This window comes from Macaca nemestrina, chromosome 10 (genome assembly GCF_043159975.1).
Source record: "Macaca nemestrina isolate mMacNem1 chromosome 10, mMacNem.hap1, whole genome shotgun sequence".
NCBI lineage: Eukaryota > Metazoa > Chordata > Mammalia > Primates > Cercopithecidae > Macaca > Macaca nemestrina.
In genome coordinates this window covers 51,712,964-51,729,783 of record NC_092134.1, presented here as the reverse complement: position 1 = coordinate 51,729,783, position 16,820 = coordinate 51,712,964, and the positions used below count along the sequence as shown (strand labels likewise).

At 41.0% G+C, this 16,820-nt stretch overlaps 1 protein-coding gene across 19 annotated transcripts in view; it reads right to left on the bottom strand.

Moving 5' to 3' along the window:
- The window catches only part of LOC105473289 (PTPRF interacting protein alpha 2), a 510,238-nt gene that overhangs the window by 412,763 nt on the left and 80,655 nt on the right, over positions 1–16,820 (bottom strand). For 14 of the 19 annotated variants that reach the window (XM_011727001.3, XM_011727012.3, XM_071071359.1 and 11 more), the window contains one exon: positions 1,624–1,677. The exons of the other annotated variants lie outside the window; for them this stretch is intronic. In XM_011727001.3, the coding sequence (XP_011725303.1) occupies positions 1,624–1,677 (54 nt within the window). The remainder of the gene's footprint in view (positions 1–1,623; positions 1,678–16,820) is intronic. 19 annotated transcript variants of the gene reach the window in all.

Genomic DNA, 16,820 nt, shown 5'->3' with positions numbered 1-16,820 from the left:
GTATACATATAGATATATAGATTGATATACTATACATACATATATATATATATAGAGAGAGAGAGATAAAGTTGTATAACTCATGCCTATTCACTTTTATTTATTGGGAATGACATTGATGTGGTTTGCCTTCAGGATACCATTTTTCCTTTCTGTGACCTTTATTTTCTCCCTGCAAAAGGATTCCTTCAACAACCAGGCCACATACTCATTCAATCTTTCATGTTTAGAAACATGCTTTCTTAGAGGGTGTGACAAACTAATTTATTTTACCATGTAAATAATGGATAAGATCTTTATCAGTACTTGCAGAAGACAGATATTTCATTTTGCTTCGAACAAGGGACAAATCCTTTGAAAATTGACTAATCTCTTAACTGTAGAATTCTTCCAGGAATCAGTGAACAGTTGAGGGAAGTATTTTGAAGGTAGTAGATCTACTTTTCTGATGTAAGCTGAATTTTATGGACAAGCACCGTGCAAGGCAGAAGGGTAAAATTACATCACCTAAGCTCTCACCTACAATACTTCAGTAAAAGACTGGCCATTAATCCTGTCAATATACTTTCCGGGTTGACTTATATGAAATCTTGCCTTACATTGTAATGTAATAGGTCCAGGGGATAAATATAAGCAGCTGTCTGCAGCCAATATATTTTTCCACATAAATACTTACAATAAAAATAAAAAGAAGGAAAAGGACTATAATATGTTTTTTAGCCATACTTTAGGAGCAACTTGATGAAAATTAGATAACACCATGAGACACATGAGAGTGAGACAGGAGAGAAAGAGCTACAACTGAAAGTTAACAACTCACTGGCATTTTAATGGAGTTAAAGTACTTCACCTACATGCCTATGTGAAGAATAGCTAAAAAAATGATAATACTGAGTTCTGTATGTTCCTCATTAAATTTCATTTTGCTAAATAAAAAACAAGTAATGATAAAAAGTATTCATTGACTATTTGTTGATATAAGTTGAATTCGGCTCATTACTTTACATATACTCTTTTAATTTATTTTGCATCTCAAGCATGAAGTCATAGGGATGTCATCTCTATCAGTGTTTTCTGAAATCAGACATCACAGAAAGGACTAAGATGTTCCAATAATAGAACATCAAGCTTTTGTTACTGTTTATAAATTATAATTCATAGAAACTTTAGACCACTTTATAAACTTTAATTTCCTGGAAGCTTCCTGAATTAAGTAGAAAAGAACAATATTGAGTCAATACTATTTATCACATGGACATAATTTTTCTCAGTAACTAGAAAAGATATTACAACTCAAATATTATACTCATATTTAGAATAATAAACTCTCCAATTAGTGTAGCCTATTAGTAGAACGTAAATTACAGAGATATTCTAATAAAGATTTTATTCCTATTTTTAAAACCAATAAATTCAGATAAACTTTTATGAGTTGTTAAAACTTTTTAAAACACCAGACCACACCTCAAAGCAATTTCGTACTTCTGTTATTAGTTACTATAATAGTCATATTTCTAAAAAGTACCTGTATATGACAAATAATATACAAGCAATCGACTGATGACCTGGTGTGTACACAATTCAATTCGTCAACGGTTAAATTTAATGAAGAATCTAACTTACCGGTGGATCAGCCCCCTTAGAACCAGCCAGCCCTCCTGTTAAGGATTCGATATCCTGAAAAGGGGAGAGGTGTTGATTGTAAAATGCTACTCAACAGCATGAAGAATCCCCCAATCCCACAGTGTAATAATTTATTTAGCTGCAAAGTTAGGGCACGTCAGCTTCTTTTTTTTTTTTATTTTTTTGCAATCTTGGACACTGTAATACTATACAAATAGTCTACATCTAAAGATCTAGATATTCTCTCCAACTCTGAACAGTCTATAAAAAGAAAAACATATAAACAGATATTTTTGAAATATGCAGATGTTTCATCTTTGAAGAGCTGAAGTGAGAGCAGAAAAAAGAAAATTTAAGAAAACTTCAGTATAACGTATTATTTTCAAAAATATTAAACCCATGGAAAATGTTTAACCTAAAAAAAATTTAAAATATTTTCTTTTACTTTTTATGAATACATAATAGTTGTACATATTTATGACATACATATGATATTTTGATGCAAGTATTTGATGTCTAATAATCAAATTTAGGTCCATCGCTTCAAGCATTTATCATTTCATTGTTTTGGAAACATTCCAAATATACTCTTCTAGCTATTGTGAAATACACAATAAATTATTGTTAACAATAGTCACCCGATTGTGCTACTGAATATTAGATCTTATTCATTTTATCTAACTGTAGATAAAAATATTAACCAAATCTTATTTTTTCACCCCCTCCCGACTAGCCTTCCCAGTCTGTGGTAACCACCATTCTATTCACCACTTCCATGAGATCTTTTTTTTATAGTTCTCACATATAAGTAAGAACAGGTGACATTTATCTTTCTGTGCCTGACTGATTTTACCTAATATTCTCCAGGATCATCCATGTTGTTGCAAATTTAAAAAATTATAACTATGGTCTAGTCTATTTCTACACATAGAATATAAAAATATAAAGAGATTGATTTTTAATCTCTAATAGGTAACCAGAGAAGGTCATGTTTGAGTAATGACTATAGTTGTTAAATTTATAAATGGAGAAATAGGGGACAGTGTGATAAGCTGTAGAGGCTGTGACCTGTTTATAGGAACAATTAAACCTCAGCCTTGTCAGTTCTATGGCTTTGGTTCCAGGGTTATTAATGGTTATATGACTTATTCAAAAGAAGTTGCAATTCTAGGTTTTAAAGTAAAATCACCCAGATTTTTAGTGTTTGCAACTGATTTAAGTTGTAAACCATCTCCCATCCCTCCCAAATGACAAAACACAACTCTCTGCTAAAAGGATGCTGGAAAGGAATTTTGGGTTAAATTGAATGGTTACACTTTTTGGCTAAGGATGTTTTCTTATGACTCTGATCACCTCTTATCTGTTTGCATCTAGTTGGAAAGACAGGGATGAAGAAGGGGGAAATATAGTTGCATTAAGAAAGCAAAGAAGAGCTCTCCTGCCCGTCTCGTTTCACGAGCGAGGGAGAGTTCCAGGTTCGAACCTGTAATAAAGATCCTTGCTGCTTAGCTTTGACTCTGGACTCTGGTGGTCTTCTTCGGGGAATAAACGGTCTGGGCATAACAAATGGGGGCTCATCCGGGATTTCCCCCAAGCCCACGAGACCCCCAAGTCAATGGATCTTAATCTGTAGGACCGGACCTGTCGGATACTCCCCTCTGCTTCACACTCATTTTCGTCCCTCCTTCTCTTTGTAGGAGCAGTCCAAAGATGGCAACAACCAGAGCACGCCGCTCTCACTCCTTGTTACCAATTTTAAGGATGTGAAGGCTCGGGGGCATAACTTAAGCGTAGAACTAAAGAAAGGAAAGCTAGTTACTTTCTGCCGTTTGGAGTGGCCCTCTTTCGGCGTAGGGTGGCCCTCCGAAGGAACTTTCTGTCTCTCTATTATTACTAAGGTAAAAACTAAGATTTTCCTGCCAGGGCAGTCAGGACATCCTGATCAAATTCCTTATATTCTAGTGTGGCAAAATCTTGTGGAAGACCCACCACCCTGGATAACTCCATTCATCCTTGAGCCTTGCAAGGTCCTAGTAATGCGACCTACAAGACAAAGGACTCCCTCTGCTCCCTCAGCCCCTGTGCTGCCAGACAGCCAGGACCCCCTAACGTTAGAACCCACACTTCCCCCACCATATCCGCACCTTATCCCGCAGGACCCAGTCCCCCAGGGTGGTGCTTCCGTAGAGGGAAACCGAGAAGCGGAAGCAGCCGAGAGCGAAAGTAACCCGGGGGGGGGGGCCGGCCGGCCGAACGCGAGGCCGCGTACTGCGGGACCAAGCTTCCCGACTCCCTGACTCCACCGTAGCCCTGCCTCTCAGAGAAATAGGATCGCTCGATGATACCGGGCTCTCCTGTCTCATGTATTGGCCTTTTTCCACTAGTGATTTATACAATTGGAAGTCCCAAAATGCTCGGTTCTCTGATAATCCCAAAGATCTAACCTCGTTGTTAGACAGTGTCATGTTTACTCACCAGCCAACCTGGGATGACTGTCAACAGCTCCTCCGAATCCTGTTCACAACGGAGGAGCGGGAAAGAATCCAAGTTGAGGCCAGAAAGCTGGTTCCAGGAGATGACGGCCAGCCAACTGCAAATCCTGACCTCATTAACGCGGCTTTTCCTTTGACCCGGCCCAGATAGGACTACAACACGGCAGAAGGTAGGGGACGACTGCTCATTTATCACCAGACTCTAATGGCGGGTCTCCGGGCTGCAGCTCGCAAGCCCACCAATTTGGCTAAAGTATATTCTGTGTTACAAGGTAAGACAGAAAGCCCCGCTGTGTATTTAGAGAGATTAATGGAAGCTTTCAGACAGTATACCCCTATGGACCCGGAAGCACCGGAAAATCAGGCTGCGGTAGTAATGTCCTTTGTAAACCAGGCAGCATCAGATATTAGAAGAAAACTCCAGAAATTAGAAGGTTTAGAGGGAAAGCAGATTCAGGACCTCCTTCAGATGGCCCAGCGAGTTTATAATAATAGGGATACTCCAGAAGAAAAACAGTTCAAGGCAACCAAAGAAATGACCAAAGTTTTAGTAGCAGCTTTCCCCCAGGCAGGGAATGGCCAAAGCAGAAAGCAGACAAAGCAAGGCTCTAGGCAAGGATTAGAAAAGGATCAGTGTGCTTATTGCAAGGAACGTGGTCACTGGATTAAAGACTGCCCAACAAAACGGAGACCAGCTAACCCTACCTCTGTACTCGTTACCCAGGACTCTGACTAGGGAAGACGGGGTTCGGACCCCCTCCCTGAACCCAGGGTAACTTTGCAAGTGGAGGGGTCCCCAGTTCGCTTCTTGGTCGATACTGGGGCGGAACGCTCAGTCCTAACCAAACCAATTGGAAAAATGTCTAAGAAAACATCCTGGGTGCACGGGGCCACAGGCATCAAAAAATACCCCTGGACAACCCAGAGGACTGTAGACTTAGGAACGGGAAAAGTCTCCCATTCCTTCCTAGTCATCCCAGAGAGCCCCTGCCCTCTACTAGGGAGGGACTTGCTGACAAAAATGGGGGCCCAAATCCACTTTGAGCCAGAAGGGCCCAAGATAACTGATTCCCAAAACAGGCCAATATCTATCCTGACTGTCACCTTAGAAGATGAGTACAGACTCCATCAAGAGCAAAAGCCCCCCGATCAGGAAATTGACTCTTGGCTCCAGCGTTTCCCTGAAGCGTGGGCAGAAACTGGAGGCTTAGGGCTAGCTAAACATCGACCTGCCATATTTGTGGAAGTTAAGCCAGGGACGGACCCAGTTCGGATTCGGCAATATCCTATGCCCCTGGAGGCAAGAGAAGGAATTACGCCCCATATCCGCCGACTCCTAGACCAGGGAGTCCTACGGGCTTGCCACTCATCCTGAAATACTCCACTGTTACCTGTTCGTAAACCCAACAGTACGGACTACAGGCCAGTACAGGATTTAAGAGAAGTTAATAAAAGGGTCATGGACATACATCCCACTGTGCCCAATCCATACACCCTTCTGAGTGCTTTACATCCCGAAAAACAGTGGTATACCGTTCTTGATCTAAAAGATGCTTTCTTCAGCCTTCCTCTGGCTCCCAAAAGTCAAGGACTCTTTGCATTTCAATGGACGGATCCTGAGAGGGGCATCAACGGTCAGCTAACATGGACCAGGCTGCCACAAGGGTTCAAGAACTCACCAACCCTGTTCGATGAAGCCCTTCATGAAGATCTGGGTGAGTACCGGCGGCAACACCCTGAAATAACTCTTTTGCAATATGTTGATGATCTCTTAATAGCAGCCAGATCCCCGGAAACTTGTGTTCAAGGGACTGAGGACCTCTTGAAGACTCTGGGGGAGCTAGGCTACGGAGCCTCAGCAACAAAGGCTCAGATCTGCAAGTCGGAGGTAACTTATCTGGGGTACCTATTAAAAGGGGGGCAACGCTGGCTAACCAAAGCCCGAAAGGAAACAGTCCTACACATCCCTAGACCCCAGTCGACACGGCAAGTGAGAAAATTCCTGGGGTCGGCAGGGTTCTGTAGGTTATGGATACCCGGATTTGCTGAGTTAGCCAAGCCCCTATGCCAGGCAACAAAGGAACGGCAGCCCTTCAATTGGACGGAAGAGGCTGAGCTGGCCTTTCAACAAATCAAAACTGCCTTGTTATCAGCCCCCGTGCTGGGGCTCCCTGATGTCTTCAAGCCCTTCCACTTATACGTAGATGAAAGTAAGGGTGTTGCAAAAGCCGTGTTAACACAGTACCTAGGCCCCTGGCAGAGGCCAGTTGCCTATTTGTCAAAAAAATTAGATTCAGTGGCTGCTGGCTGGCCACCCTGCCTCCGGATAATCGTGGTGACTGCCCTAATAGTCCGAGACGCTGATAAACTTATCATGGGGCAAGAGTTGCGCGTTACAACCCTGCATGCCATTGAAGGTGTCCTCCGGCAGCCGCCGGACCGATGGATGAGTAACGCCCGGCTCACCCACTATCAAGGACTGCTGTTAAACCCCCTCAGAATAACTTTTCTGCCCCCAACCTCTTTAAACCCTGCTTCACTGCTGCCAAATCCAGGCTTGGACGCCCCGTTCCATGAGTGCACTGAGATACTGGCTCAGGTGCATGGGGTGCGGGAGGACCTGCAAGATCGTCCGCTCCCCGACACAGAACTCACCTGGTTCACTGATGGCAGCAGCTACGTCCACCAAGGCCAGCGGTATGCAGGAGCGGCTGTAACGTCAGAGACTGAGGTAATCTGGGCGGAACCCTTGCCTCCAGGGACATCGGCCCAAAGAGCCGAACTGATAGCCCTCACACAGGCCCTCACCCTAGGGGCAGAGAAAAAACTAACAGTATACACGGATAGCCGCTATGCTTTCGCTACTGCGCACATACATGGGGCCATCTACAGAGAAAGGGGACTATTAACAGCCGAAGGCAAAGAAATAAAAAACAAGCAAGAGATCCTAGCTCTATTAACTGCTTTGTGGAAACCAAAGAAATTGGCTATCGTACATTGCCCCGGGCATCAGAAACCAACTACGCCAATTGCTCGAGGCAACTTCTTAGCTGACCAAACCGCAAGGAGCATAGCAAAAGCTCCCAGTGAGCTCCTCGCGCTCCAGCTCCCCGATCCTGGCCCGCGAAATTTGCCATGTTTTCCCGACTATACCGAACAAGATCGTGAATGGATGAACACGCTTCCCCTAAAACAGGTTAAAAATGGGTGGTGGACTGATATAAATGACCAAACCATCCTACCAGAAAAATTAGGACGGTAGGTGTTGGAACACATCCACCGGACAACCCACCTGGGTGCCCGGCGAATGATGGACTTAATCAGGCATGCCAAGTCTAGAATCAGGCGCATAGCTGAACTGGCCAGCGATGTCACAACAAATTGCAAAGCCTGCCAACTAAACAACGCTTGCCCCCAAACCCAGACCACCGCAGGAATTAGGTGTAGAGGAACTAGGCCTGGTATCTATTGGGAAATAGACTTTACTGAGATAAAGCCTGGAAAATATGGGTATCAGTACTTACTTGTCTTTGTAGATACTTTTTCAGGATGGACAGAAGCGTTCCCAACTAAGAGAGAAACTGCTCAGGTTGTAGCAAAGAAAATTTTGGAAGAAATCCTCCCCAGGTATGGCTTTCCCGTCCAAATAAGGTCAGACAATGGACCAGCCTTCGTTGCTAAGGTAAGTCAGGATTTGGCTTCCATTCCTTAGGGCAAATTGGAAATTACATTGTGCTTATAGGCCCCAAAGCTCAGGACAGGTAGAAAGGATGAATCGGACTCTGAAGGAGACCTTAACTAAATTGACCATGGAGACTGGCGCTAATTGGGTAGTACTTCTCCCCTACGCTCTGTTCCGGGCCCGAAATACCCCTTACAGACTGGGCCTCACACCATATGAAATCATGTATGGCAGACCCCCACCCCGGTCCCCAGTCTAAAAGATGACTTACTCAAACCTGAAACTGAAAATGTCTCTGAGCTCCTGTTCTCCTTACAAGCCTTACAGAAAATTCACCAGGAAATTTGGCCCAGACTACGAGAACTGTACGAGGCAGGACCTCTGCCGATGCCTCATCCGTTCCAGCCGGGAGACTGGGTCCTAGTCAAGCGCCACCGGCAAGAAACTCTTCAACCCAGGTGGAAGGGACCACTGCAAGTACTCCTGACTACTCCCACCGCTCTCAAAGTAGAAGGCATCGCTTCGTGGATCCACTACACACACGTCAAACCAGTGGACCCAACATCCGACCTTCTCGAGCCGTCTGGAGCACCGGTTACATGGACTGTAGACAAAGCTAAGAACAATCCCTTAAAGCTAACCCTGCGCCGTCACCCACATAGCCGTAACCATGTCTAGCTTGCCTATGCTTTTATGCCTTATACATCTGACTCTCCTAACTGCTGCGCTGTCTAATCCCTATGTCTGGAGGTTCTGGCTCTATGAGAACAAAACTCACCCCGGGGAAACCCCCCAAGCGGGTAAACTGCTAGCTAGTGCAGACTGCCCCCCCTCCGGGTGCAATACTCCAATTTACCTCAATTTCACTAATTTCCAAATTGCCCAACCGGGGATACCCATGATTTGTTTTGAATATGATCAGACTGAATATAATTGTAAGAATTATTGGTGGCACCAGAATGCAGGTTGCCCATACCACTATTGTAAAATGCACTCAGCCAGGGTATAGGACGAATACCCGAGAAAGTCTAACCTCCTCAGGACTCGCTACCCGACAGGGACTCCCAACATATTCACTTGGATAATAACAGATCCAGGGCACTCCCGGTGGACATCGCCCCAACATGGGGCAGTCTACTACGATGCCAGTAGTAGCTGGCCTAGTAGCCACCTGTACTTGTGGCGGAGTCTAGTCCAGATTCGACCCTTAATCCATACACAAATCCACAGACAGGAAACCAAGCTATCACAAGACCTGCAGCCCTTCTCCTGGCTAACCCTATTACAAGAAGGGCTAGCATTCGCCAACCTCACCGGTTTAGGCGACCTGTCCTCTTGCTTTATGTGTGCAACCTTAGGAAGACCACCATTAACCGCTGTTCCCCTTTCCTCCCCACCCACAAACTATATGCCAGATTCTAATTCATCAACAGTTGCAATACCTGATGTAGCCCTGTACCGTGACCCATACCAAGAGAAATACCCCTACTGTTATTCAGCATTTAGTAGCAGCCTCTGCAACCAGACGGCTACATACCCTAATAGCCCCATACGTGCTCCCCCTGGTGTGTTCTTCTGGTGTAATATGACTCTGTTAAAAACTCTGTCCAAAAGCATCTCTGATGGACAGTTGTGCATCCCTGTTACACTAGTTCCCCGACTGACCCTGCTGACCCCGGCAGAGTTCATAGGCTGGGCAAGGACTGCCCCAACTGAAACTGCGCGACATAGACGAGCAGTTTTTCTACCACTAATTGCCGGAATATCCTTAACCACCTCTGTCGTCGCAGCGGGGTTAGCAGGAGGGGCCCTACAACACTCCATGATAGAAAACGACAAGCTGTTACAACAGTTCTCTGTTGCTATGGAAGACTCCGCCTATTCCCTAGCCTCCCTTCAGCGGCAGCTCACCTCCCTAGCACAGGTCACCCTTCAAAACCGCAGAGCCTTAGACTTACTCACGGCTGAGAAAGGAGGTACCTGTATGTTCCTCAAAGAAGAATGCTGTTTCTATATAAATGAGTCAGGGTTAGTTGAGGAAAGAGTCCAACGCCTACACGAACTAAGCTTAGAAATGAAAAAGCAACAATTCACTACAGCCGCTAACAATTGGTGGAGCTCTTCAATGTTTTCCCTTCTGGCACCCCTTTTAGGCCCCCTAATGTCTTTACTACTTCTATTCACTATAGGCCCCTGTGTGGTAAATAAAATTTTACAATTTGTCAGAGAAAGGTTTGATACCATCCAACTAATGGTCCTCCGTAGCCATCACCAGCCTCTCCTGCACCCAGAAAGTGAGGCTATATTATAAGACTCTGGAAATCCAAGATTGGACATCCAGTTACTTATGAGAAGGGGGAAATGAAAGGACACAAAGATAGATGTGTACCCGCCCCCCCACCCGCTACACCCTTGTTCTACTCTCTAATCTTTGCACATACCAGAGATTTCGTAAGTTCTGTGAGTACCTGGTTTTCTGCACGTACCAGAGATTCTGTTTTGCACATACCAGAGATTTTGTAAGTTCTGAGGCAAGGTCACAAGACGTGTTTAAGTAAGATAAACTCTTGCTGCCATAAACCTGCTCTCCCGCCTCAAAGTTTGAACCAAAATATCAGAAATGGCGGGAACCAATCATAGTTAGCCAAATCGCCTTGTTCAAACACTAGCCAATCATATATCTGATTTGTATAATAACTCTATGCCCACTTTTCTTAGACTATATAACACTGCTCGGAGCTCAGTGGGGGAGCTCTCCTGCCCGTCTCGTTTCACGAGCGAGGGAGAGTTCCAGGTTCGAACCTGTAATAAAGATCCTTGCTGCTTAAAAAAAAAAAAAAAAAAAAAAAAGAAAGCAAAGAAGAAGGATAATTAAGTCCTGAATGAAGTGACAGAAATTTAAATGCCTATGATGAGGAAAAAGGCCAATACTTGGATATCATTAAGATGACTTATGCTACTAATTCACTTAGGACTTAATCAAATGATTTTCCCCTATTATTGAAAAAGTGAGGACTCTTAATAATACAATATGGGGCTCGGATGAGCATGTGATGGAAACATCCAAGGAAGGGGACAGGGAAGTATGGCATTATAACTGCTTCTATCTGAAAATGTTAACTTTGAACAGGAACATAATGGGTAATGAATTTATTCATGCATAGTCTATTAAAGGTCACAAATGACAAGGAGTACTTACCAAGAAAATTATTAAATGGTCTCCTTTCTAATGGAAGTGTGTATATATTTTTTCTCTACCCAGAATCCTTTTGAGGAACTACTCATTCCCCACTCCCATTTTAGCTACAAAAGAGGCTAAAAAATTTGCTTCAAATATTGTAGGGACCTGCCAGAGAATTAAGGCAATATAGAATCTGAAAAGCGTAATGGTAGAGTTTAAGTCCTTGATTGTATCATTTGAGGAATGTTTGAAATTAGATGTTATCTCTGCCTGCAATTCAGCTTAAGATAGGTTTCTGGTTCTGAAAAGTAAAAATATCCTAATTATATCTGCATTTTTGACTCTATTTGTAAAAGGTCCACCCTCTCCATCCTGTTGAAATGCTTTATTCCAACATCATGTCCAACACAAAAAAATCAATTCACCTAAATTATCTGATCTTACATGTTCTTTATCATTCTTATTGTCACTTAAGTAAATTTTGTCCTTGTAAAATTAAAACAAAGCGTCAAACATATATATAAATTGGCGAGGAATATTAACATCCTTATCAAATCCAAAGATAAAACATAACTTAAAATTGTCTTAAAATCTCAGGAATTAACAACATTAGGTTGTAAAATGATTAAATATTAGATTTACAGATAATAAAACACACAGCTTGCACTGTTGGGTAATATTTCTGCTATGCCCATAATGAAAACAAGTTTCTGTTCATGTAAAATGTTTTTTCCAACTATACTTAAAATGAAAAAAAAAAAGATATCAAGTGCATTTGGAGTTAATACATGTCTTTCTTTGTAGAAAGGCATATAAGTTATATTAATGATGTAATTTTTAATGGAGCTATCAGAGGGATAATAGAGAAACTGATTTGGATAACAATTATTTTAGCAATTTACTCAATGCATTTTCTCATATTTTGTAAAGTTTGTTCATTAAGATTTCTTACCAAAGATAAGTTGTGCCGATTTTCAGATTTTTAAAATTTTAAGCTCTTTGTGATAGTCATGTCTTGAGAAAAAATGAGAAACAAGAATGTAGAAGATGAATGAAAAAGGCACTAAAATTTGTAGTTTTTAACACAGTTAATTTAAAAGCAAATTATGAATTAATGGCTCTAAATAATATACAGATGTATATTATTATCCTCTAAACGGGTATGTTGTAAATTGAATGTAAATCATTCAATTGTAAAAAAATGTTTGAGCTCATGTTCTACTGTGAGTATAATTTGAAAAAGAGTGTCCTACTTGGGTAGAGGTCCAAGTTAAACATGGCTTATCAGTTCATACAAAAGGAATCTTCTCAGGTGTGAATAATGAACATAAGTATGGATGGTTGCATTTATGTTGTAAAATTAGTAGGTAAAACAAATACTTTGAGGAACTCTGAACATATGATTACTACACAGCTTTCAAATGATAACTAAAAATGAGTCAAAAATAGATGGTTGTTGAATATTTTATCTGCAAAGTATAAGTAAAATCTTTGACAAATGTGTCTATTTTGTTATTTCAATATATTTTATATAGATAACAACAAAAGGGGACATCAAATAGTATAAACATTGACTTCCTAGAAAGTTTTTTTGACTTACTAGTGTAACAATATTGTTTGTTTGATTAAAACACTCAAAACATACTTTTATTTTTAACGAGGCTACAGCATTTATTTAACCATATTGTATACCATGTTGAGGTCATCATTTGTATCTAATAGCTAATAAAATAGCTACTACTCAGTGAACAGTTGCTATGTGCCAGGTACTCTTATAAATGCTTTGTAGACATTAATGCCATAATAAACTTCTGTTAGTTAATTATTCTCTCACTTAAAAGGTTAGATAGTTTACATAACTCACACAGTAGCATAGAGCTATTAAGAAATGGGTTATAAAACATATAGGACTCCAAATCTGTATTTTTTAAATTACCAGTCCTAGTGAACAATTTCATCCTGGTACCCTGGTGACACTGCACATATCTATGTTGGCAATGCAGGCAAGGCTAAACCATGGGCTGGTAAATCTTGGTGGAATATCCCGTGACCCTCCCAGAACATGGCAAAGGAAGCAGTCTTATGAGGAGCTTCTACGCAGCTATTTCTTATTTGCATCCCTCACACCAGTGAGGCATGGGACTTTCCACCTCACACCTCCCTACACCAGGTCCCTCTTCAGGCTATCAAACCACTTTGGTGCAGCACGGAATTGGTTCTTCCCTAGCAGTGCAGCCCACTTCTCTTGTTGCCTATCATTTGACGCATCCAGTTTAGTGTTGTCCAGTGGAAATTGGGACCAGGACCAGAATTAGAGCGAGGTAAGTGAGGTACCTATGGTGCAAAATTTAAGTAGGAGCTCATTCTTCGGGTCATATAACTGCTGACCTGCACTTGTATAATCTTGATAGTGAGTACCTTATTAAATGTTGTGCCCTAAGTACCTCACTTGTCTCATCTGAGTCCTGGCCTTTCTAGGGACCTTAGGAGCTGAAACAGTGGTGGTCTTCCTTACGCTGACTGTGTAAGTAACAAACATAAATCCATTTGGATTCTGTTTATCACTCGAAAATGTAGAAGTGTAGCAAGCACCTACCCCATGTTGTTGCTCAGGGACTGCATGCTGCTTCACACTGGTATCCTCAATCATATGAATTTTTATCGTCAATGCTGAATGACATAAACTAGGATCTATTAATTATATAAAAAACTTCATTTTTAAAAAATAATTTCAGATAATGAAAGACTCATTTTCCTCTCCAAGGTATGAAAAACCTAAGTGGAGTTATTAGCCAGTCTTTAACACAGCTGTGCAGATTCAGTTTTTCAACATTGGAAAGTTATGGTCCTGGCACGAAAACCTAGTAAACCAAGGATGGCCAGTGAATCAGAAGTCTTAAAGCTTGGGAAGGTTGAGCTCCAGGAAGAGTGAGGTGATCAGTGTCAGAGCTCTAAGTAGAGTGAGACTTAGGGTATTCTCAGACTTGAGGAGTCTACATTGCAATGCATTGGTACTACTGGTTGTTCAACTGCACCTTTGCTCCCTGGACCCCTGCTCCAACAATTGGCATATTTTTCCCTTGACAAACACTTTGAATGATGGAGCTATAGAGATTAATCATATGGCTTTCAGTGTAAGCCATCAAGTTCAGGTACTGTAAGTCTTGCTTCCTTTGTGTTCATGTGAAAAAAAAAAAAAAAGAATATTAGGATTTCAGGTCTTTCTCAGAGTTGTTGCTGGATTCTTATTTTTATCCCTGAAGAGCAGGATCAGCCAATTATGTTAAAGAAAAATATGATAAAATAGTTTGGCTATTGAATACAGTAAGAATGAACAAAATAAAATTCTAAAGAGTTAGTTGACTCTAGTATCACATATGCCACAAGACCCAAGATATCTTCAAACCTGATCGTTACATTTAAAGTTAATATCAGGTTTTAAGCTTTCACTTGTTAAAAAAGTCACTTAATGTAATATGGAAATACTTAAAACATAATAATTGTTAATTATGGGCATTTTAAAATTTCAGATTTATGCATTGTTATAGGTTAAATTATGTTCCCTGAAAATTCAAATGTTGAAGTATTAACCCTCAGTACCTAAGAATGTAACTGTGTTTGAATGTAAGGTCTTTAATGAGGTGATTAAGGTGACTGATCCAATATGACTGGTGTCCTTATAAGAAGCAGAAGAATCAGGGATGTGTGCACACTAAGCGAATGCCATATGAGAACACAAGAAGGAGGCAGCAATTTCTAAGCCAAGGAGAGTGGCCTCAGAAAAAACAAAATCTGCAAACACCTTTATCTTGGAATTCTAGTCCCAGAACTGTGAGAAAATACATTTACATTGTTTAAGTCACTCAGTCTGTGGTATTTTATTATAGGAGCCCTAGCAAACTAATGCACGCATAATTGTAATTTGGGAATAGTTTACAGATTCTTTGGGAAAAGTTATCATATTTCAATATAGAGTACATAAGAGTCCATTGAGCAGTCTATAAAAAAGTCAGTATCAGTGGGATCAATGTGAAATAGTAAAACAATCATTTCTATCAAATGGTTATATTTAAAATTATTTCAAGTCTTTAAAATATGTAATGAAGTATTATAAATATGTTAAAAGTTTACAAAATTTATTGTATTCAAAATATTGAAAGTAAGCATTTCTCTTATCTCCTTTATAGAAAAATTCCTCAAAATTCCCCCCCCGCCACCACCACATTCTGTTGCTATGCCCTGTTGCACCCACATCACTGCAACTCCTCTTATCAAGGTTACCAATGACATCCTATCGTTCAAATTTAATTTTTCATGTTCTGTCATCATATTTTTTGATCACTAAGCTTCAGTTGACACAGCTGACTAGTCCATCTTTATTGAAATACTTTTCCCTTTTGGCTTTCATTTATTTTCACCCGCTACATGATTTTATTTAGTACTGTGGCTCTAAATATAATGCATGCTGATAAATTTTGAATTTCTATCTTTAGCTTCAACTTATCCTCTGAGATTCATACTGCCACTTCAATCTCCAGTTAGATGTATTATAGCCATGTAAAATGCAATAACGCAAAATTAAACTATTGATTTCATCACAACTCTTCCCTTAAATTAGGTTCCCATCCCAGTGACTGCCATCTTATGAAATGACATCACCATTCACCCAGTTCCTTAGGTCCAAATCCATCAGCAAACACTACTGAGTCTATTGTAAAAATACTACTTGAATTTGACTACATGTCACTACCATCATTCCTGTCATACTAATCCTTCGGACTACATCAATAATATCTATCACATAAAATGAAAAAAATAATATATATATAGCTTTCTAACTGTTGTCCATGAATTTCTTCTTATCTCCCTCTCCCCTATATATTCTCCACAGAGTAGCCGAACTATCCATTTAAATTGTAAGTTAGATCACATTGTTGTCTTGACCAAAACCCAACAATAGTTTCCCATCAATCTTAGAACAAAACACAAACTTATTGTTATGCTCTGCCATGTCCTGTATGATCTGGCTCTTGGTTATCTCTCTGACCATATATTTTGCCATTCTCCCTCCATGCTGCCCTCTCAGACACAATGGCCTCATTACTATTCCAAAAAAAAATTCAAAATTTGGCTTCTATCTCAGGGCCTTTGCACATGCCTTTCCTGCTTCTTAGGGTGCTCATTTCTAGACGTCCTAGTCCATTTTGTGTTGCTATAAAGGATGACCTGAGGCTGGGTAATAAAAAAATAAATAAAGAAAAAAGGTTTATTTGGTGCAGAATTCTGAGGCCAGGAAGTTCAAGATTGGACTTCTGCATCTGAGCAGGGCCTCAGTCTGCCCCCACCTGTGGCAGAAGGCCAAGGGGAGCCAGCTGTGTGAATGAGTGAGGAGGTGCCAGACTCTTTGTAACAACCAGCTCTCATGGGAACTAATAAAAAGAGAACCCACTCACCCCCAAGGGAGGGCATTAATCTATTCATGAGGGATGACCCAAACACCTCACAGTAGGCACCACTTCCAACATTAGGTGTCAAATTTCAACATGGGGTTTGAAGGGGACAAACATTAAAACCATAGCAGTAGATATCCACCTATTTAACTCACCCACTTCATTCAGATCTTAGCTTACATAGTAAAACTCTGAATGACCTTCCCTAACCAATTGTCTAAATCAGTCAAGGTTCCACCTGAAAAACTGATAAACTCAGAGACTATACAGAAAAGCATTTAATAAAGGGATGATTTATAGAGGTATGGATAGTTTGCAGGGTCCAGAGGAACGGTGGTACACAGGGACTAGCAACAGCTAGACATTGTAACCACCCTTAAACCTAAATAAGT